Genomic DNA, 24,266 nt, shown 5'->3' on the forward strand with positions numbered 1-24,266 from the left:
GAAAACAAGTCCAAAGTCTTAGTCTTGTTACCTATAGCTCTACTTTTTACTGCTAACACCACCAAACCAAAAACACTTTCCCATGACATTTCTAAAGGATCTGAGGTATTCCAGGACCATATTCTGACATATTCTGGAATAATCTGAAAACAAGTTGGAAAAAAAAGAGAGGGCGTGAGGTCTCCTTTACAGTCCTTGTCCAAAACACATTAAAATCAGTTGACTTTAATGGATGGTAGTAGTTTTCTTTCATCTGACTTTTTGGTCTCTAGTATTTAGGGCTCTTGCATTGGTTCAACATGTGAGAGGTCAGCTTTGTTTCTCTTCGCTGTTTTGAATAGATGTGTCTTCCACAGCTCAGTGGATTGCTTTTTTTTTTTTCAGTGATTTGAAGGAACATAAAGAAGATTTGCATTTTTTGTTTCTATGTACTTGTAAAGTCAATGAATTTCAAGCTAAAAACTAGGACGTGTGTAGGAAACCTCATGAGGGTCTTCCACGGATTTCAAAGCTCCGACATTAGATAGAACTTTCAATGTCCTCTATATGCTTTACATGTGTGTACTTTTAATTCCACCAAAGTTAGATTTAATCTGTTGTAACTGAAAGATAGCATGGTAATTACAACAATAATTTGACACAGAAACAGTATGTCTGTGAGGAAACCGCTATCACCTCTCCAGAGGCTGAAGCTGGGTTACTGCTTGCAGACTATAACTGAGGTTGAAAATGAATGTTTAACAAACACGAGTTTGAACTGGAACTTTCTGACCTTTGTGCAGAACTGAGGTTTGAAGATGAAACAGAATGGACAAAGAGAGCCAAAAATCATCTCTACACTGTTCATTCTTGGCTTTGCTAACTTCTATAGGGTGGACATACAAGGATGGAGGAAGCCATCAGAGATCAAATAATGAAGAGACAAGGCTTAATATTTAGCTGCGCTCTAGAGAAGGAAGCTGGTAATAGAGAGCAGAATGCTTCCGTCAAAACAGTCTTTAAATGAACTGTAGCTTCAAGGTCACGTGTCCTGATCCTTCCTCTGTATTAACTCTGGAGATCCTATTTTAACAAGTTAGATTATTCTCACTGACTCCAGAGCGTAGACTAATGTCATGCATTATGGAATAATTCTGATGGAAGTGCAGTAACATAACTGTAGTGTAGAAGACGATAGCATGTTTAGTGAGAAAAATGTACCACACCAAATGAGATTCTTAAATGGTTTTGAATATAGGTTTACTGTTTGAAATGAAGAATATGTATGTCCAAATACAGACATAAAATATCCAAGATGTGATTAGCTTGTTGTCCTTAAAACAAAAAAATGCACAAAACCCACAGAGTATTTATTGTCACAGTCTGCCACAAGAAGTGGATTTTCAAGCATTATAGACAGGTCTTAGTCCTGTCAGCTGGCAGAGCTCAGCATCAGTATAGCTACACTGAGATTTGCAGCTCTGAAGCTTCAGTTACATTGTTTTGCCTCACCTGCCTTACGTCTTATACAATATCCCTGCAGACAACGATCCAAGTTTCAACCCATCTCTATAACCTTCCTTAAGGAAAAAAAAAGAATGCTGCCTTTGTTGAAAAAGCCTGGGCTTGCAGACTTTTAATCAGCTGAACAACTCCAGTGTTTCATTGGAAATGTGTAAGAGGAATTACAGTTTGGAAATGTCTCAGTAATGATACAGGTGCACAGCAAATGAGGTACTAAGACTATGTGAACCATATGAGCAGCTTTGGATTGGTCCAGTCTTGAGGTAGTATACATTTGTTTAAACCACCTTCACTGAGGCTTAATTCAATATTAAGCCACGGTAATCTGGTGGCCTTTGAGTGTGTACTTGTACTCTCCAAGGCAGGAAGAATTTGTTCCTGGGCAATTAACCAATTACCCAGTTTGCACCACACAATTCCTTTTATGCACAGTATTAGTTACAAGAGCCTCATGAGAAGTTCACCCTTCCAGATCAAAAAACCTTCTGCACTGTGACAGCACCATCTTTCTTGCCCCTTCCTCAGGCTCTAAGGACTATATACGTGCTTGGAATACATCCTAATAATTCTTCATACATAAAACTAAAACCACTGGATGTGAAGCATGTTAGTTGCTGAAGTGAGACACAAGAGATCAATGGTAAGGAGAAGCAGAGACACTGAGGGGAAATTAAACTCCTTTTGTTCTCATATGGTAGAGGCAAAAATGTGAATGGTAGCAAAAAGTAAATGGAAGATCATGGATGCTGATGCGCATCAAGCTTTGATGTAAGTTGAAAGCACGTTCAAGATCAGAGATGTCAGAATTATTCCCCATTGTCTGCAGTCTCGCAACAACTGCTGCATGACCAGTTGCTTCAACTCCACATTTATCTTTACACTAAGTAACCAATTCAAAGAAACAAAGGTGCAAACTGATTTGGGGACAAATAAAATTCCAGATCTATCCCTTTCAGCCTAACAATGCATTCAAAAGAACAAACTTAGCTATGAGCAATGCGGGAGGGAAAGGGAAAACAGCCAGAATGGTCTAATTTGGATGCTCCCAAGTTAGCTCTCAGTTTGAGGTTTCTGAAAAATTATCTGAATCTCCAAAACCATTGTATTTCCCAGTAAGTAAGCTACCCTGATAAAGGATACAACACTGAACCCAAATCCGTGGGTAATTCGTAAAGATGCATGGACTTAGGCACTGGACGTTCTCTATCCTGCTGATCTCCATGACAACGGAAGTTTATCAATACAGATCAAAATTAGGTTATTCACTTTGATGAACTGCAGTGACTTTAAAAACACATTTGAGGTCTGTACCCTGTTTTCTTTAGGAAGGCTACCTTATTTTTTGCTAATCAGTAAACTTGAATGTGTGGTAAAATTTATAATATTCCAAAGACTTTAGTTAAGTGTAGTTTCACATTAAAGTAAGAAGCTTTATATTGTGCACATTGCTAAAGTATTTGTGGTCTTTTAAAAAACAATGCTGGAACAATTTTAGATATATATAGCATTTCAGACGGTACTTGTGTAGGCAAAGACCTATATTTACACAGGTACACAAGCAAATACTTATATATAAATCATGCTGGCTTGAGCCTTCAGATGTTTTGAGTGCTGTTCCATACCAGTTATGGCAATCAAGCCATGATGTTTTAGGTACTGGCTTTGAAAGACATTTAGGTCTGAAATATTCAGATATATGCTACTACCCATTTCAATGGGAATTCGTAAGACACTATTTAGCCTTTTTTTGTGCCTAAACCTCCTCAGAAACAGGGCTGTTAGGGTTAATCCAACCCTTGATAGAACTGTTCAGAGTGCATCAAGCTTTGCATCACTGTTTCTTCATAAAAAAACGGAAGGAACATTTTTATAAAGAGAACCACACTGTTGAATATAACATGGCATTGTTCTCTCCCTCACTAACCTGCACAGCTCCTTGATCTTTCTAGACAAGGACCATCTATCAGTGGCTTCTCTTTTAATGCAAACATGCTATTTCCCAGTTCCTGGCTTGCTCTTGTAACAGATGGGGAAAAAAGTCTGTGCTTTGCTCACTTAGGACACAATCTCATTCTCCAAGGCTGCCACAGAGCATGGAGTCAAGTGGAAATTTTAAGTCACCATTTGAGAATTGTTAAGCATGAAACTTAGGCAGATTTCAAAAAAGTCAACTAGTTCATCAACCATATAAATCAGTGTTGTATCCGTTCCTCTGTTTGTATATCCATCGAAACCATAAAATTGCCCATAAAAATACCTTACAGCAATGTGCACAAATAGTGTTTAAAGACAGAGGCATCCTATTTTTCATTACTACTTCAAAACAGAAAATAACAGGAGTCAGCCTCCATCATACAGACATCACCTGTGCAGGCCAAGGCACAATGGACTTCCACTCTAACCACCTTCTAAGGATTTCAAAATAACAGAAGCAGAGCACTTTTAAACATTGCATTCATCACAGATGATCTTGTAACCACAAGAAACAAGCTTTGTGATCAATCATTGATTATTTCAAAATCAGAGCCTGTCAAAGTTCCAGTAAAGCACTTGTATATCATTGGAAATCGATGGAATTTCGTTTAAAAATACTGTTTTGCTCTTCTGGAATATCCCTTTGGCAAGTGGCCCATGAAATAAGAAAACCACTTTCAAGGTGGGCATAGTTTTAGGTCTGATCCCATCATAACTGTAAAATGTAAAAGATGCATACGGGATGAAAGGACAGCATTTAGGTTAGGAAGCTAGATTTGACAACCGAAGATATATGTTCATGTTTCTCTACCTGCCACAAGGCACCGGCGGGGATTTTGAGTAGCCCTCTTTGTGCATCATACCCTCAGCTGTTCAACAGGAATAACAGCTCATAGGAACATTATAAACACACTAAATATTCTGTGCTGTTTGATTTTACAGTAGTTGAGACCACAGCAAATCTACAGATAGATAACCAAAGCAGAATAGGGTTTTCAATTACTTTATCTGAAAATAAATAAATCCCTGTGTAATTATATTCTTGCTAATTATGGTACATAGCCTACATGAACTTACATTCCTAAGGAGTACACTCAATTTTTTTCCAATCTCTATCTGAAAAGATTCGGCACAAATTAACACCCCCCCGCAAAAAAAAAAACCAAAACCACCAAAACAGAAACCAAAAAAACCTCAAACCAACACCCAAAATAATAATTTGCCTTGGGAAATGTAAATGAAAAGTATAGTAGTTGTGAATGAGAACATTTTCTCTAGAGCATTAAATAAACCCATCAAGAATTAGTGTCAATCAAAGTAGCAAACATCTACTCTCCTAGCATTTCTTAGAAATGAGAACTAGGTCCTCGCTGATCATGCACTAGCACCAAATGATCATCGTCTATGTTTTCCATTGTATTTCTTGTGATAGAAAAGGATTAGCCCGAGGACACGAGTTCCTTTCATTGCTGGGTTAGTGGGCATTCCAGCACTCAACTGATAGTACCTGGGGTTAAGAAATTAAAGTGCCATGCTAAAGAATATACCATTCATCAAACATCTGCCATTTTCTTGTCAAAAATAAGACTTTTGGCATGAAGACCCTGTCAATAATTATTAATGCTGGCAGTCTAAGCACTTGCAGCAAGACAAAGCGGTAGCAGAATGAATCATTGAGTGTCCAGTGACTTTGCAGGTGAACTGTAGAGGAGTGTTGTTTACCAAAACGTTTGTGTTACAACATTGCTTCTCCGGCCCTAACCCTCTAGGTTGCACCATATGTAAAATCATACCTACCTATGATATATGCCATGTTTCTCCTTTCTTTCCAGCAAGATGCTGATTGGAGGAATGACGTAGACCTGAATTAGCTAGATATATGTGGGGTTTATTTTCTTTTCATTGAGTTTTCAACATGTGATACAAAATTTATGAAGAATCTGTTAAAGCAAAAGCAGAAACAAGCTTCCCCCTCCCAAATTATACTATTCATGATAAATTGGAAATAAAAAAAAAAAAAAAAAAGAGGCTTTTTCAGTTAAATGTGTTTGATCCTCGAAAATGAATGAATAAGCAAAGACTTGATGGAAATGTGTGGGCCTTTTTAATCTTAAGGGTTATTCCAGCATGCATCTACATCATGCATACCTGCTTAAATACTGTAGTGGTTTATGGTAGTGATACTGTTAGATGATCTTCCGTCTATAATGACTCTTTCAGCAATGCAACAATGCTCATGAAAATAATAGCGTGGATTTAAGCTTTGTGTGCATTTCTATAGGAATATGGCTTTTTTGGGGGGTGAATGCACTCTCTCTACAACAACTTGACTGAAACCAGGATACCTGAAAGCAGATTCTGACATACCATGTTACACACTATTGGCTGGATTTCTCACAGGAGAAACAGTGAAGCCTTGCCAGATCAATTTATTATTTGTTTCCTAAAATTCCAGACAAGGGACTGATGTATGAAAGTCCATGCAAATAATGTCTGCCTGATGTGTGCTAAGCCAGCCATAGTAGGGTTGCGAATATGTGTTTCCAGTCCCAAGAACTGTGAGTGCACATTGGATTCATGGACTTCTGATGTAGTGCTACTTGGCTTTCAGCATATGGTGTAACAGTGTCCCTAAATAATTTACTACTTCTTCAAAATATTTACAAACTGTGCAATTGGAGATTGCTAAAAATCAGGCAGTGCTTTCTGTTTCGAAGCATGTTAAGTTAAAATCTAACTGGATTGAATATACAGGTACAAATACAAGACATTGTCATTTGTACTGTAGGATTAAGTGTGTCATGTCCATGACATGGCACATTACAATTGTTTATGCAATTCATTCACCAGGTGGGGCAAGAAACCTGTCTGAACTCCACAGTTGTTTTAATTACACTAGGAATACAATCGATATCACTTTGTGCTTCCCCAGCACCTGAGGATCTCAGAACTTCTCACTCAGATAAAAATCTATTGCATTTGTATTACTGGACTTGCTTTGGTTTGATGCTTAATTTGGTGGAAGTATTCAGGACTGATACAAGATTAACTGACCCTGGAACATGGTTCAAGAAACAAAGTTATGTCTTTTTTATGCCTTTGGCAGTTCACTCCTACCACTAAAAAGTAACTAATGATTATGATGACTACTGGGAGGAAGTATGAAAGCTACTTAAGGTTCTCAGACGAAAAAAACCCAAAATCACAAAATTAAAATGAACATTAAAAAGGGTGGCTTCTATTTCCTTTTTAATTCCTACCTCAGCTGCTTAGATATTTTTGATGAATCTAGCCCCCAATCATTTCAGCCGTAAGGAGGAGTTTCTATCTAAAACATCAGTAAAAGAAGGGTGGAGTTATTGTTCTCTCGGAATCTGGCATGTTTTGAGCCGTTCAGTCTGAAATGGGATCAGCATCATGCAGGCAGCTTTGAGGGGGAATTAAACGTGTGAAGAAAGATGGTTTAGGCATGAGACTGGTAATGAATGACTGAACATGCAAGTTGATAACATGGAAGTTTACAATCACTAAAGCATTTGAATACTGCAGAAAATTGTTAGGAATTAGCTACACGTTTCCAAGTTTTTGACAACCTCAGGGCAAAGGTTATTGCATATAATGATCATCAGAAAGGTTATTTAGAGAGAAAGTCTGATTTTTTTATAGGGATAAAGCACTCATTATCGTGCTGCAAATTATACAAATTATTGTTCGGGTTTTTTTTAAAGCAAGTCTTACAATTTTTAGTGTCTACACTGTATTAATTAAGCACTAGTGCACTCTTCTGTTGTGTTCCTGTCATACCTTGCAGCTAACTTCAGTAGTGGGAACTTTAATGAGTGCACAGTGGTAACAATATATAATTAATCTTTGATTTAAGCATATCCCCAAGGCTTTTGAAGCCAAATACAGGTTTAAGTGACTTGCAGAACCACAACCATAGTGTCTATAAAATAGAACTGGAAGTAGATTTTCCTAACAAAAATAATCATTAAAAGGGCCTGAACATAAACATGTACCATACACGTAAGAAGAAAATACATCCTACCCAAAATCAATAACCAAATTTTTGTGGGGTCTTTTATTTTCTTTTTGATGATGGAAGTCCTGGCTAAAGGGTTATTCCAAAGAGTGGAAGATTGATACCAAAATAAATCTCAATCACTACTGCAGATATCATGCGATATTACCTTCAGAAACAGGCTGAACATCCTTCCTTGACCACAACTGATCTGTCTCATGTACTAAAAGCAAAGTACTTAAATATGTTGTGGAATAAAGGTCTGGATGGAGAATTTGGTCGGATGGGATGACATTTAATAGTTTGAAACAGCAAAATAGGACATGGAAAATGCTTAATATGGACCACAGCCTAAATGCCACAGAGATTTCAATATGGTGACATAACCACACTATGATCTATTTTTTTTCTTTGTTACAACAGCTCTCTTTTTACAGGATATGTATGCACAAATATTGAGTATGCCTGGTGTATATCTGCATAGACTTACTAATTTCTTTTTTTTTTATCATTTCTGTGTCTTTTCTGTTGTTGAATCTGTTTGGATAAACAACACTCCACTTCATAACACATACACAAATGCAATATCAATTTATACACACCCATTTATAAAGTTGCAAAAAAATATGAAAAATAATGGCAGCGAATGAAACAGAAAATATGATGTTTTCTCTTGGTTTTGGTGGCTAACTATACACATAGGAAAAATATCAGTAAAACCCAGTCACCATATTGATCAAAAAATGACAAGGATGTTTTATAGTCTAGTTAAATCACTGGAGTCTATGGCATGCTTTGCTTCATATGTGAGAGATGTGCAGCAGCCACCAAACATGCACACAGTAGGTCGTAATCAGAACTAGCTCTGCACATCTTGGGTGCTAATTACAATCTAAGATTCAGGGGATGACTTCCCAGCAGCACATACATGGGAAGTCTTCATGCAAGCCCTAGGCAAACCATGCATACAGTTAACCTATTTACTACACTTTCTCCTGAGTTTTAATTCTGAGAAATATCCACCTGCAGAATGAATTTAAAGCATTCTTTTTGTCTGTGGAAACACAGTTTAGAGCAAACTTCAAGGGCAGTACTTTCAGTACGTGGATGTCTGACTACAGAGGTGAAAAAGTGAGGCATAAAATATTATCATTTCATATAAATGTGAACAGGACAACAGGAAAAAAAGGAAGAAAAATAGGTAGCTGGAGGACATATTTTTCCCTGAAAATTGTCATTTAGTTGGATAACATCATTATCGTATGAGTGTGGCTACTTAGGGTGAAACCGATCACTGGATAATTTTTTTAAAAAGTACTACAAAATAAGGATCTCCTACCTATCCTGACATCTTTTATTTTTATTTAAGGTTTGCATGACTTGCCTTTTTTCACCAGGAATCCAGTGTTAAATCAAACAGTCTTACCTATGTGTATGAGTGCTAGAAATCACTAGAGCTCACAAAAAATTGCAAAGCAAATGTGCGTGGTGTTTAGGCTGAAAAGCCAAGAAAACACCAAATGTGCTGCCACACATCCTAGTTATTCCAAACGATTATATAATTTTTATATGGAGAATGACTGCATGCACTCAAAATGGGAATGACAACCATCTCAAATGGCCAATCTCTGTCTTCTAATGAGGTGGAAACTAACAAAAAAGACGTCAACTTTAAAAAAATGTAAACCACAAAGAAAGTTTTAAAACTTCAAAAGCAAAATTATAGGATTTGTTGTGCATTTTTAAGCAATTCTAGCTGTGTGGGGGAATTTTTTGGCTTAAGTTGAATGCATTCAAGGTTACCAGAAACATGAACATAAGCAACTTCAGGAGATCTTCCTAAATTAGAATTCAGTCCAAAGTTAATGAAACCTTTTCACCAAATCTCATTGCTTTCAATGAAATTTGGACCATGTCCCTGGAACGTATGAAGCACAGCAAACTGTCCCACGAATATCATAACATTTATGCCTGGTCAGTATGTTAATTTCCAGATAACTGACTTGTAAAGAAGTTTGGGTTTGTTTTTTTTTTTTAATCTTGTTTTTATGTTTGTTTTTCTAGGCCTTTTAAAGAAAGGTGAAAGCTGGCATTAAAATGCACTTTAGTGGATTTTGGATTAAAAAAAAAAAAGTCAAAATCAACCAAATAAATTTAATAGATCCTCTGATCTTTTTGAAAATCAAATTACTTCAACTGAGGCATCTTTTTGACTTTATCTTTTTTCCTATGTGTATATTAGAAATCTAAATTGATTACTGCTTTATTTGTACTTACAAGTAAATGCTGGATTCATTGCCCCCGATATCAGGTGACTGGAGTTTCTGCACAAGTATCACAATTATGCCAATAAAAAGCACAAAGTTTATCTAGGGGAAAAAGAAAGGAAAAAATGATGACAATGATATATTTTTTCAAGTATGAAAATGAGACATTCCCAGTGACTTGCTGGCTCCATTGCCTTATTCTTCTCCAAACTGCAGTCTAGAAGTTTTATAGGGTCAGAAGTAATAGGATAAGTTTACAAGCGTTTTATCACCCCTTTTCCAGGCAAAAATATCCCCCTTGCAGTAGCTAAAGTAAGGCAGAATTTCTTCAGTTCCAACACCAGATAAGTGAAAATGTTTCAACATTTTTCGTTATCAACCAGTGCAAAGAATAAAAAGCAAGATCCCTGCACATCAAAACCATATAGGAAAGATCTCATCAGTAAAAGTATCTTTATCTCCCATTCTCTGAACTAAGGCATTTCTCAGTTTAGTAGAATCCATCAGTCACAATTTAGTGTCTCTCCTTTCCCGGAAAACCCAAGTTGTGTCATTTTCCCTCTGCTTGGCTGAATCTGTCCCAAGATGAGATGACCTCTAACGTTTTTGGGAGGGGAGGAGTGCATGTGTGTGTGTGTGTGTGTGTTTAATGTTCTTCGTCATGTCTTCTAGTTTCATGTCATCCTGGGCATCTTCTCTTTTGTAGAATCATGACATTACAGATATATTTTTTCAAAATTTGGACATTAATACCATCAGTTTATTTCGATGCTTTGTCTTCAGATTAATACCAGAAGAAAACAGTGGGAAATTTTAGTTGGTCTCTTATGCAACTTTTTACTCCTGTAAGGAGACCAAGAACTAGATGTGAGCATCTCTTTCAGAAGTACTTTCTATCTGATCTGAAGACTGTGAATGAATGGAGAAGCCCAGTCATCCCTTGCTAGTTGCTTGAATCTTTAATACCTTCAATAGAAGCCAGGTATGACTGATTCCCCAAAGCCAGAATGTAATCCTTCATAGAATATCTCTATAAAGCACAGAAATTCACATACATTGATATCGCAATATCCATTGGACCCTCTTCACCTCAATACCCTTCAGTGTTCTTAGCTGAATTACCTTTAACATGTCTGAAGGTTACTGTACTTTAGAGAGCTGTCCAAATGCTTAAAAGGAGAAGCACCAACATGTAGATAGCTACCTGTGAGCTGGGTGTCTAAATTCCCACAACAGTCAATGAAGTCCTGGCCAGTGCTGTCACTGGAGTATGAAGAGCAACTTAGCATGCCCAGAATTAGACACCTACATGTGGTGTCTAAGCACAAGCAGCTTTTCAGGTGCCACTAACTGTATTAATTTCCTAACAGGAGGAGCCCAACACCATTTTAAAATTCCCATATCCTTTTGGGGCAGCAGATGGAGCTTGAACAGGATACTTTAGGACCTGTTAGATGTTCATACACAGGTATCTAGCATCATTTGTGTCAAATCCAAAACCTCCATCAACTAAAGAGAGCTTAGATACCTTGTTGGCAATTGAACATCTTGCACTGTGTCCGCAATACTATTCTAAAGCTAATATTAGATAAATAAATGTAGCCACGAAATGAATTCCATTCAACAGACACAGTCCAGTTTCCCAGACACTGGCATCTAGGATTGTTTTAGCCTTCAGCTGCCACCCCAAATGGCACAGGATTCCCATACATCCCATGTCATATCTGCCAGCCCCAGGCAAATGCTCCATATGCTCTAGGGTCTTACTTATGGCATTTGGTATCTATGTTTAAGCAACTGAATAACTCCTTGTCTACGTAGTCTTTGCTTGCAGGCAGTGCACCATCATTTAACTTGTACTAAACCTTCTTTATAACAATGGAATTACTTAACATTGTGGAAGGCAAATGGTGGACATTCAGACAAGCTGTCCGGTAGTCCAGCACAGCAGATGCAGCATCATTCGTAAAGCCATTTGAAGCTATTTGCATCGATTATTTGCCCTCAGAAGTGTTGAGGAAACACCTCCTCCAAGTGCCACTTACCATGATTGATCCAACCACAGGACCTTTGATCACCCACCACAAGGCAGTGTTGTCATTCATGTCCCAGCAGCTGCAGTCGTTAATGAAAGAATGGGGTGGGGAAAGAGAAGGAAAGATAAAGATGTAACAAGGAAGTTAATAAACTTACAACAATTTTCAAAGGGGCAGAGAATGGGAGATTGGTCTTGCAGCTAAATTATTTTATTTGGGTTCAAAGGTACTAGTTCGTTGGTCTGTCCCTGTTGTAGCTTTCTTTTACAGCCTTTATCCAACTTATCTGAAAGTAAAATATTTTTGTGGCAATTTCAACGGTACCTCTCACTAAACAGTTTAGCCATTTTGGAAAATACCTCTATGTATGTTTCTGTGTCTACAGACAGTACAACTCTAAAATTGTCCCTTTAAGCTAACATCTCAGTAGAAGGGAAAAAAGACAGGGATACCTCGAAGGGTAAGAGATTGTTATTCCAAAGTTTGATGTCTCAGTTATTTTTCCAGGGAAAGCAGATATGAATGTTGGTCCCTGACCCCGACATGAAGATTCTTACACATATCAAGTACACAAGGATGTACTAGAGGCGGGTTGTATTCGCATATAGGAATGATTTTCTGGTCATTGGGTTGCAAGTCCTACCAAGGAGCAAGGATGGACAACAGCTGGGGCCAGCTCCTTTTTTAAGCTGTTGGGAGTGAGTGATCATAAATAAAATGACATTTCTACCTCAGCATTTAAAATCTTCCTCCAGATTCACCAAAGGATTCTGCTGAAGTTTATTCTATATAGATGCATTTGGACATTCCTTTGTAGAGGAAGCTAATTACAAGACCCATAAACATATGGGGTTTTAATTTTAACATATATTTTTAAAGCTAGAAAAACAATAATAATGAAAAAAACCTTATTTCCCCCACCATACCAACCCCGCTACACTACTTTAAGTCATTAAGAATTTGATTGTCAGTTAAAAAATGTCTTTTATTTGTCTCTGCTTTCTTCCCCTCATGCTTCCCTCTGGAAAACAGAAAAATCACAGAAAAATGTCTACTTTGTACCTGCAGTTCTGAGAAGGAGGGTTTCCCTCCCACTGGGACAACAGCCAAAAGTCCCAGCAGTGGTTGTCATGGTGCATTTGTCAGATGCCAAGAAACAATTTGAAAGAGCATACAGGAATAAAACACTGCTGATCTTATGAGAGCTTAATGCAACTTCTGTGTCATGTAAATGGTAGCCTGGTAGCATCTGGGGGAAAAGTGAAAATCTTTACTTTAAACAAAATTATATACATGTGTAAGTGTGAGGAATCAGAGCTAAAATTCTACCATCAAAGTGGATATGAGAGAAATCCCAAGCAGCTGGGTGATGTCTGGTTTAGAAATTTCAGTTGAACTTATATTTTCAGTTGAACAATATTTATAATATTTCAATATTCAGTTGAACAATATTTTAATGCATTCCCGTATAACCAATAATAAGCATGTGTGTAGTACAGCTGGTGAGAAGAGAGAAAATTTAGAGCTGGGATGTCAAATTTGCACAAAATTACATATTTTTGTTTCTGTCTACAAAACCTAGAAACTTAAAATCCACCAAAATCTATGGGACTAATGGCTGAGATTTTCAAATGCAAAGTAAAATTTCTGAGTTACCTCACTTTGAATGCCCAACTTAAAATATTTTAAAGGGGACAAATGCTCAGAGGGAACTCCTTCTCACCTACAGAAGTCTAGAAATCAGGCTCTTTTCAGTTATCAACAATTGTGTGCCACAAAACAAAAGCACCTAAAATCACCATTTATCTTTTTAATTCTATGTATATATTTATAAATTAGGTGCCCTCTTTTGAAAATTACCCACTATTTGCAGAGCTCAACCTCTCTAAGATGCACATTAAATCTACCCTGAAAGTTTTCAGTGAGTTGACCAATGCTGGAAGAATCTGGAGAAATTCTAATATTAATCTGGCTGCACAAACAGCCATTGGTGTATGGCAATTTGTCAGTATAGAAATGAGAAAATACAGAGGATGGAATCTACCTGCTCTAGTTCCAGTCATCTATACTGAAGACATCTACAGCCCAGCTAATTATCCCAGACTCTGGTTGGGACAAATAGAGACTTGGAGGTTGTTAGTTTTTTTTTCCTGCACTGATATATTTTAAATGTGTACTCTGGGGTGATATATCATCCCCTATAAATGCCTATTCTTCTTAGACTTATTTCTCTCCTTTTACAGGACGTGTCCCCAGCAAGCTCAGTTGCCAATGTCTACCTTGTAGATGTCAACAATGAATCAGATCAAGCTCACACAAAGGTTTTTTCAAGGACTTTTTTGGTCCCTGTGACATCTATGAGATGAATGTGGTGGAAGAAACATCATCTCCGCAGATGAAGACGACCAGAAGGAAAAAAAGAAGCAATGCACAACAGAACAGTCTGCAATGTCAGCCAACAAGCTGTACTACATAAACAGGCTCCCTAATTTCTTTCAAATGCATTGCTACAGTGGAGGTCAGGCACACAGGACTCTTTTTCAGGGTGGATGAAGGGAAGGGAGCCAGTGGGATGGGGGAGGCATGTGATTTCCATTTGAAAAGGCCAGAGTCTGATCTCTGTTACATCTCTGGTGTACATCTGGAAGAACTCCATTTAATTCAGTAGCACAGGTCTGGATAAAGAGACAGTTGCATTTATCTCCACAAACCTGTCACTTACAGTGATGTGAATCAGGAGCTGAAGTCAAGGGAGCTCTGCCAGTTTTATAAGGAGCAAGCAGGAAGAGGCTCAGACTCAGAGTCTGTATTTTAGTCCATGCCTTTGCGACTGTGGTTTCCTAGTTCAGTAATTTCTGCAATGTTTTCAGGCTCATGCTGGCTTCTCCCCCACCCCCAGAACAATGCTCGCTGATTTTTAGAAAGTAACCACTGAGACGCTCAGCTAGAATCTGTCTAAATGTGTTGCATGCTAAATAGCTTCTCTAACTAAAAGAAAGGAAAGGGTTTTTTTGTTTTGTTTTGTTTTGTTTTTTTTCTTTAAGCGAGACATTCCCCCTACCCACAAAATGCAAGGACTGTTTGGACTCCTAAGAGAAATTAATGCATTTAGGACCAGTGTTGTAATCATAATAATGACACAACAGGGGTTTCTGGCTTGTTTTGCATGGAAATAAATGATTTAATTTGTCTTAATGTCAAAATAGAACATTGGGTCAAAGCACTCACATCCCCAGTGGAGGAAGGGTTTTATGTGCTTTCCAAAAAGAGCATGAAAGAAGAAGGATGAAGAAAACCTGACAGAAGCGTGAGTCTTGTGCAAATTTTGGATCCAGATATCTCTAGTATAAGGCGAAATTAGAACATAAGCCTAAGTCTCTCGGAAATGGGACTTGGGTACATAATGACACCTTTCACTCAGATCAAGGTTTTCAAAGGACCACTGCTGGATTTTCCAAACTTTAGAATGGAATAGAAGGGACCCAAAACAATCATCTAGTCCAACTTCAGTCTCCCATATTCCTAGCATTTTTCCTAACATTTCACCAATTTCAAACATAGCTGTCGTGAAAAAACACTGCTAAGTTTGTATTTTCAATGCGTACATTCATGTCCATTCCTACCAGCTATGCCTGCTGCTCTATCAGACCAGTCAGTCTACTGACTATGGAGACGTGCAGGGCCACCTCTGGGAGCAGCCTTTTCTTCTGGTCCTTTAGAAAAGGATACAGGATCTTTGCACACTTTTTGCCCTACAGGAAGAGACCATTTGGTTGGAATCTACCCTCTTGAATTCTTTCTGAAATTATTCCATTTCCTCATCTTTTTTTCACACAGAAGACAGGATGTGATTTCTGTCTCACCTCTACTTATCTCCCCCATTAGACTTGTAGGAAAAAACTCTCCAAGGGGAATCTAAACTCCTAATTGCCTTTGTAAATCAAAGCTCAGCAACTCCTTGTGCAGATTTCACTCATTGCATCAGAGATATCTGCAATAATTTCTACAGATGAGCTCATCACATTCGTCTTCCTTCAGTTGGAGAGAAGACAATCACAGGTGTCATTTAAGATGAGATAAATCATATCCTGGACTCCACTAATTTAACTGAGCAGGGAACGGAGGGCCACTGGGTCAGCTGCAGATTTATGGGGTAGATGCCTACATCTTCTTTCATGAATTCACCAGTGCAATAGGGACATAAACATTGAACTATGGCTATTGAAGCAGCTGAACAGGAAAGCACTCTAGGTTGAACACTGGACCTAAACTACTTGCATACACAAATCAATGTCAGAAATGGAAGGAGAAATTAGTCAGGAGGCTGAGGGGAGACCTCATCGCGCTCTACAACTACCTGAAAGGAGGTTGTAGAAAGGTGGGGGTTGGTCTCTTCTGCCAAGTAACTAGTGATAGGATGAGAGGAAATGGCCTCAAGTTGTGCCAAGGGAGGTTTAGACTGGACATTAGGAAAAACTTCTTCACTGAAAGAGTGGTCAGGCCTTGGAACAGGCTGCCCAGGGAAGTGGGGGAGGCACCATCCCTCGAAGGATTTAAAAGACGTGTAGATGAGGCACTTAGGGCCATGGTTTAGTGGGCATGGTGGTGTTGGGTTAACGGTTGGACTTGATGATGTTAGAGGTCTTTTCCAACCTTAATGATCCTATGATTCTATGATTCTATGTCCTCTGGTCACTATATTTCTGTTTCATCCTTGCCATCGTGCTGAATTCACGTGAAATGATTTCCCACGCAGCGATACCTACCCAGTGTCATCAAAGTGAAGTCTCAGCACTGCCCAGACAGTGACACAAATTGTTGGGGTACCTGCAGAAGATAAGATGGTGATATCGTTAGCAGTCTACACACATTTAGTACTCAGCAACGAGCACTTATTGCAACCTCTCCACTGAGGTTTTATTTCCTAACAGCACTCGTGCATGAAAAAATGCAATTCATTACATTAATTCAGAGCTCTGGAAACATCTCTCTCAGTCAGAGGATGGGTTAGTCTTGGTGGGATTGCAGAATCGAAAGTGATTACAGGAAAGAATGATGTTGTTTCAGGTCATTATTGCTCAAAGTTCTTGTACTGCATCTTGTTGCATGAACATTAAAACATAGTCTGTGCAAAATAAAAGCAGTGACATCAGCTTCCGTATCTAGAGCTACTGTAATTGTGCAATAATTGGAGAGTGGCAGATGTTAAGCTGTAATGGCGTTATTACATTCTTTGTATTCGTATGTGGTTTTGATGTAAATAATTTGCATATATTGCATTTTCTCTGTTATTGTGTAAATAACTGATTTTGCTTTACTTATTCAACCAAAAGAAATCAGTAGAGGATAGTATTCCATTACTCACAGGAATGCTTCTTTTTTTTTTTCATTAAAAAAAAAAACAAAAAACACCAAGCCCCCAAAAGAGAATATTGGGAGCAAGAATTTCATTTCTATTTCAGACATTTCTTTACTCTTTAAAAAATGCCTGTAAAATACAAATTAAATGAAAACAGTAAGAATCCACTGAGAAACCTGGATTTATTTTTCTTTCTGAAAAGATTAAAAGTGCAGTTTTCCAGTGGAAATATTTTTATAAAACAACACAGTCTCGCAAGAGAACTCTGGGTAAGTTGGATCTACATTTTATGGCAAATAAAATCTTTGACTGGGAAACTGCTTACATCTATTCAGGCACCACTGGAAAGATAAAGTGCTAAAAAGCAAACAAAACAAGGACCTTGATAACCTCAGCTTGCAGCGGTGAATGAGACTGTCATAAGTTGACAGGAACAATTATGTTTCATACATTTTGCAAGGCTGTGTTGATGTCACGTTAATTAGTCATTCGAATGAATCCACTTAAGTGAATCTCTGTCAAATCTCATATTCCTGCTATCAGAAACAAAAATATCCCTGTTATACCTAGATGACTGATGAAGCCCTCCTCCTTTAAAAAAGCACACAGAGAAATATTTGAAAGGAAAATGATAAAAAGAAATAAAATGACAGGCTTTGGGGAGAAGAAATCATGCATATTTGACTTAAATTGAAGTCTGCTTTTCTCACATGAGAATACCTAGAAAACATTGAGATCTTTGTGCACTTAACAGATGCAAATAACAAAAATAATCTTCAAATATCAATCATGAGTCTGATGTGCTATCTAGTTTGCACTGATATAAATTTTGATGGTATGAATATTGTTCCAAGTCTGAAACATGGGCAGGAAGGCAGAATTAGACTAAACCTGTCATAAAAATATAGTTCAAAAAGCATGTTTCAGATCAGCTTGGAGTTTTGAACCATCTGTTATATGAATATACATAAACTCACATTACTTTTCTTTACATCGAAAGATATATATATCTACATCACCTTCTTTTCAGCTTCTGAGTAACATTAGAAAACAGACAAGCCTCAAAGGCTGAGAAGAGAACTAGTCGTGCTGACTCTGTTTCTGCCCTGAATAAGGAGCAGGAATTAGGAGAGATCTCAGGAAGACAGCAGTCTACCCGGAGAACTTACCAACATATTGCATATGTAAGAGGAAAAAATTGTCTGGATCGACACAGCCATATGTAGTTCTCATTAATCAAATGAGGACATTGATGTGCTTAGCACATTTTAAGAAACAGATAAACATCCAGATGCTGCAAAATGCTGAGCTCTTGCTTATTGCTGCTTCAAAGCAACTCCCTCCCCATCAGCTCTGAGCTGAGAGGTTGCCTTTGCCCTACATCACTTGCATCCAGAGTCTGGAAGTGCTTCTGTTCTTGCAAAATGCCATTTGCTCCTATCAGGTCAGGGGAACTGCTATTCAAGCTGAAATATGCAGGAGCTGAGAAAATACTGTATTTTAAAAAACAAAACAAAACAAAACAAAACAAACCCAAACCCCAACCCATCCACATTTGGAGATTCTCTTAGTGTTATTAATGGATGTTACTGATATTGCTTTGAATATGAAGTGATATCTATTAACTGAACACTAGGTATTATTTATCATATTCAACTCAAGACCAAATATTTTGAGGTTGCATTACAGAATGAATCTAGCTGGGTAGTTCTTTCATTACAGAGACTGATTTAAAAAAAAAAAAAAAAAAAAAAATCAGTTAATATGCTGTGTTGCAATATTCTCATATTCAGACAAACCTACAGATATGAAATTTGTGCAAACTTAATTAAAGGAACCCAACCTCTGATTTATGTTCAGTTTGCAAAGATTTACACATTGTTTTCTTTTATAATTGTCACATTTTCATGTACATAACCTCCAAGTTCTTTTTGAAAACAGCCTAATATCTCAGCTATAATGGGATTATACATCTATGGGTAGTACAAGGGGAACTTTAAACATCTTTTTCCAATAGTTTCTTTTCCAACAGCCTTTTCCAACAGCCATCCTTTTCCAGTAGCCGTTATATGCCATAGGTTATTTCTGATCACTTGTTCTCTTCTTCTCTATACCTCTGCTCCTATTGTAGGGAGTCTTTACCAGGAAATGAAAATTTTTGTATATATACAGCTGCCTCAGGAGGGAGAAAAACAAAACCAGCTGTGGATTACTTGAAGGTTCAGGTTACATGAGGATAGTTTTTCAAAGGAGAATAGTTTAAGGCATGTGGTTTGTATGTAGACTTTACACATAAATATATAGGATTATTTCCAGATTATTTCAGAAGTGTGTTTGCTTAAGTATAAAAATTGAGCTTAACCTTCTTAGGGTACATTTAAAATGAATGTATTGTTCTGCTTTCACCGTCTTGACTTCTGCACAAAAATGTCAGCAAAGAACCGTTTGAATTAACATGTTGCAGGAATCAATTTATCTCCAGAAGGCCAGAATGAAAAATAATTACACTGGTTATCATCGTACAACTGGCCTTTCTGAAACAAATCTTGTGTCTTTCCATTGCAAGTTTCCATTACCCATCCAGGTAGGATGAACATATGTGGATACCCTTTGGATACATTTTCAGTTTAGCTATTATTGGAAGAAAGGCCCAAATGAAGTCTTAGAAAATGGACTAGACTTAGCAATGCAGATTTGATTAAGCTGAAAAACTTGGAATTAAGATCATATCTTGTAGAAGGCAATTCTTAGTTGTGGACTACACCTCTGCAAGAGATGTGGTGTCCTCCAGATTTCAGTTCTATTCAAACAAAAAAGCACAACATGGTTCGGTCTGCAGTGGTACTTCTATACAAAGACTAAAAACTATACTTTGAAACTGTATGTGGAAATATTAGATGGTTTGTGGAGTCATCTTGTACACTGAGACACATTTTAGACAAGAAATGTCACATACCCCAGCCAATAATAGTGTACCAGTAGAAATATCTCCTCTCTGGGAAAAAGGTTTCTACCAATAAAGTGAAAAGGTACAATCCCTCGATGAAAAGCCAGAAGTAGTTGGACATGACACAGTAGTGAAAAAACACCATCACTGCTTTGCATTCCACCTGCAGAGAATCAAGAAAAACAAAATTTTTTCCATGTTGTTTCCACCTAACAGATAGAGAAAATGCTTTCAACCTCTCCAAATCTCTTAGTGGAAAGGAACACAGCTGGGACTGGTAATATACACTTTTAATAGTAAAGTTTTAAAAGCATGAGAAGAATGTGAGGTGCCACTTAGAGAGAGAAGCTTGAAAGGGCAGGTAGCCAATTTTGCCAGTGGGAAGTGGTCGACGAGCGTCTGCAGACAGCTTGAGAAGGTCTTGCGTTAGTGGGAGTTCACATCGTCAATGGATGCTAATTGCTACATTTAAGCCCTCTTCAAAGGATTAAGTGCAGAGAAGAAAAGAATCCAGTTGTGTATTGAGAAACCTAAGGAAGGATGTGAAATGGCAGGACGATTGTGGAAAGCCCTGAGAGTGGGATCAGAAAGGATGCACCCTGCTGTGTGCAGTTGGGAATTGTACTTCCTTGCCATTTGCGGGTATTGTCACTCGGGGACAGAAAACGAAAGTAAGCATAAGTGTAAAGAAAGCAGAGGGATTTACTGTAAAAAAAAGATAGAAGCTTTCATTCATTTACTGGGTGAAAAGCAGCAGACAAAAGAAAAAAGAAAAAAAAGAAGGATCTGGGGTTATTTAGCCTGGAGAAGAGGAGGCTGAGGGGAGACCTTATCGCTATCTACAACTACCTGAAAGGAGGTTGTAGCGAGGTGGGGGTCCATCTCTTTTCCAAGTAACTAGTGATAGGATGAGAGGAAAAGGCCTCAAGTTGCGCCAAGGGAGGTTTAGATTGGACATTAGGAAAAATTTCTTCACCGGAAGGGGTGTCAAGCCTTGGAACAGGCTGCCCAGGGAAGAGATTGAGTCACCATCCCTGGAAGTATTTAAAAGATGTGTAGATGTGGCACTTAGGGACATGGTTTAGTGGTGGACTTGGCAGTGCTAGGTTTATGGTGGACTTGATGATCTTAAAGGTCTTTTCTAACCTAAATGATTCTATGATTCTATGATAAAAGCCTTAGGAGGAAACTGAGCTCTATCCTGACTATGAAAGTAGGACACACTTGTCTTTCCAGAGTTGCATCCCAGTGAGACATCATTAGTCCTGCAAAAGTAGGACTTTTCAATAAATCAGAGCAGAATCAGTGCATAAACTGGAAGCTCCTGCCTGGGGCAGTGGAAGGCTGACAATTTTGACTGGTTCCCACTTGCACTCCAACCTTTGGAACAAATCTACAACCAATATGTTTAAACCATCAGATCTTGAGTTTCTTCATGGAAGTTCTATCAGGACTGAAAATCTGGTCATTAGATGGCTGATTTTAATGTGGTTTATGCTTCAAGTGTTTCAAAACAAAGAGGGAGATGCCACTATCAGAAGAGTGGTGTGAACAAACTACATAACTAACATGGTTTCAGCTTTACGATGGAGAAGAATTAAAAGCAAAAACTAGTTTCAATGACAAAGAAAAGGCTGACTAAGAAACTACACAGCTGCACTTCCCTTGTGGAAGTGACTCATAGCAAATTTAGCTCGTAACTGGATGGATAAAGGAGATCTCAATTTGGGAACTCACTGTAATTCCATCATAATTACACCCAGTGAGCTGATTTATCAAATCAAATACTAGCCTTAAATGTGAAAGGAATTGGGATTTACACGTAATATGTAGCTAAGTGCATCTGTGAAAGAGATTGCTTTCCATGAAACCACACACTTCAGGGACAAACATGTGGCTAATACCAATGATTTTTTGAGAGTGTGACCGTCAGGGGTATTTTCTATGTCTGAATGGTCACCCTCTCTACACAGGACTCTGCCTGACACCCAGAACAAATAAGGCTCTGGAGAAAAACCAGACCTTCAGGTGAAAGAAATTGCTTGTGTCTGCTCTCATCCCACCTATCATGATGCAGATCTGTGAAAGGGAGAAACAACCTGCGTAGAGTCAGAAACCGAAACTTGTAGGTTTGTCCTAAAGGACAGACTGCTGGACACTGATGACATCATGAGATGTCATTTTTGTTTTATTGTGAACCTAGAGGGAAGTTTACCACCAATTACCTTCTCTCCCAATAGCTTCTCAGCCTATGATACTCAACAGACTGCTGCCTGCCTCACTATTTTTTGTTATCTCATGCTGAAAAAAATAAAGGAAAAGGATGTGGCTTTGGTTTTACTTACCGTTGAGATAAAACAGTGGTTGCCATCCTGTTCAGCATAAAGAACCCCATCTTTAATGAATACAGATATTGCACGTAGGATGAATGAAACAAAGAGGTTCATGTGGATAAAATTTCGAGTGCAGTGAAGCTTCCTAGAGAGGAAAGAGCAAGGGAGAGGAAAAGAAGAAAAAGAAAAAAAAAGACTTTTCTTTCGTGGAAATAGCACACTAGGCCTATCTGCACACATGGCCAGAGCTCCTAGCACCTTGGTGATAAGAATAGCAACACCTGAAAGTCAAGAGTGTGGATAATACTGACCCTAAACCTGACCAAGAGGAGGATGTGGGGATTTTCCTGTAAAAGCATGCAGCGTAGCATAAAATAGACCCAGTCCAAAGCAGCTACTGCCTTTGCGTAAAATAGACCCACGGCTTCTGCAGTTGCATCTACAGTCTACCAAAATGTGACTACTGGAGTGTGTCCAAGCTGGGAGAACAACTCTGTTAAAGGGTCGTCTCCCTATTACTCTACATCTGGTGAGATAAAAGCTTAAACGTTTTTTTGGGTTGATGAGCTCCAGCCTCTTTTCTCCAGTGACTGAACAGCTCACTGCTCATGTCCTGACTCACCTGAAGCGACACAGGATAACCATGGCAGTGGTGAGGGAAACAAGAGAAGTGCTGTATCCCACAGTGTATAGAGCCTTCACAGATAGATAGTAGTAATCCTTGGGAGGCAAACAACACACGGTTAAACAGTTCATCTGTGGTCACGTCTTCTTTACCCTGTCAACATGTAGGGGGAACCATAGGCAGGATTTGTTTCTTGAACAGCCTGGTTGTCTTCTCCTCTTGGTTCCCCTGAGATCTCACTGTATATTGGAGCATTGCTCTATGTCTGGTGTACCCTTGGGTCTGCATACTGTGAAACTTATTTGTCAGTGAGCTAGCAAAGGTTGTCTATATTTCTTTGACCACTGTGCATGTATCTGTAGAAAAAAAAAACTAGTTGGGTAAGGGATTCTTTAGTCAATAGGGGAAGAACTGGGGGCTAACCCATGCTTCTAGATGTTACCATCTGTATCAACAGTAAACACTCATATTCTGGAAATATTCAGTACAGGGCTAGGAAGGATTTAAATCTTGCTTCTCACATTTTTATGCCCATAAATATCTGGTTGTTTCATTCTAATCACCATCAAATCAGAACATGACCAGAGGCTGGACAAAAAGCAGCCTGCTGCTCCCCCCCTTCATTTGTTTTTAATTATAAGATTAATTCCCACCTGGTTATCGGACTCTGTTTCATTTTCATCAAAGCCGCAGGCATCATAATAATGAGGAAAAGGTTCAGACCAGCCATCTTCGGTGCAATTTCTGCTGATGTCCCCTATGTCAAGTACAGTTGGGAATGTGACATTGCTGAAGCAAACCCCAGGACATACCCTGCCTCCCCTTGGTACATGACCAAAGAAAACCCCACAGTACCACTTGGGGTACTATTTATCTGGCTATCCACAGAAGACTTTAATGGCATCTTGAAAGTTTAATGACATCTTTAATGACCCAATTCTACATAGGCACCAGTGTATGTCTACTACTACAGCTGGTCACCAGAGAGCAAAAAAGATTTAACCAATATAGCCAGTGCCTCCAGGCCACCACAGATCTCATTCCCAAGTAGGTTCCTAAACCAGGGGTCAGCTAAATATCCATTTTTCTCCACTGACTCTGAAAGGCATCTAGGGAATACATCTTTGAAGTAGACATCTACACTTCAGATGGCTAAAGGTTAAGTCCAGTGATTAAACATAGGTAGGCAGTTTGTGTTATT

General features: G+C 38.4%; 1 protein-coding gene across 1 annotated transcript in view; it reads right to left on the reverse strand.

Moving 5' to 3' along the window:
• The window catches only part of ADCYAP1R1 (adenylate cyclase activating polypeptide 1 (pituitary) receptor type I), a gene marked incomplete at its 5' end in the record, with an annotated part of 56,754 nt that overhangs the window by 16,836 nt on the left and 15,652 nt on the right, over positions 1-24,266 (reverse strand). Inside the window, 7 exons of the mRNA XM_009583156.1 lie at positions 9,776-9,867; positions 11,811-11,880; positions 16,568-16,628; positions 20,117-20,270; positions 22,453-22,585; positions 23,063-23,160; positions 23,719-23,822. Of these exons, the coding sequence (XP_009581451.1) occupies positions 9,776-9,867; positions 11,811-11,880; positions 16,568-16,628; positions 20,117-20,270; positions 22,453-22,585; positions 23,063-23,160; positions 23,719-23,822 (712 nt within the window). The remainder of the gene's footprint in view (positions 1-9,775; positions 9,868-11,810; positions 11,881-16,567; positions 16,629-20,116; positions 20,271-22,452; positions 22,586-23,062; positions 23,161-23,718; positions 23,823-24,266) is intronic.

Source organism: Fulmarus glacialis, unplaced genomic scaffold, assembly GCF_000690835.1.
Source record: "Fulmarus glacialis isolate BGI_N327 unplaced genomic scaffold, ASM69083v1 scaffold4818, whole genome shotgun sequence".
Lineage (NCBI taxonomy): Eukaryota > Metazoa > Chordata > Aves > Procellariiformes > Procellariidae > Fulmarus > Fulmarus glacialis.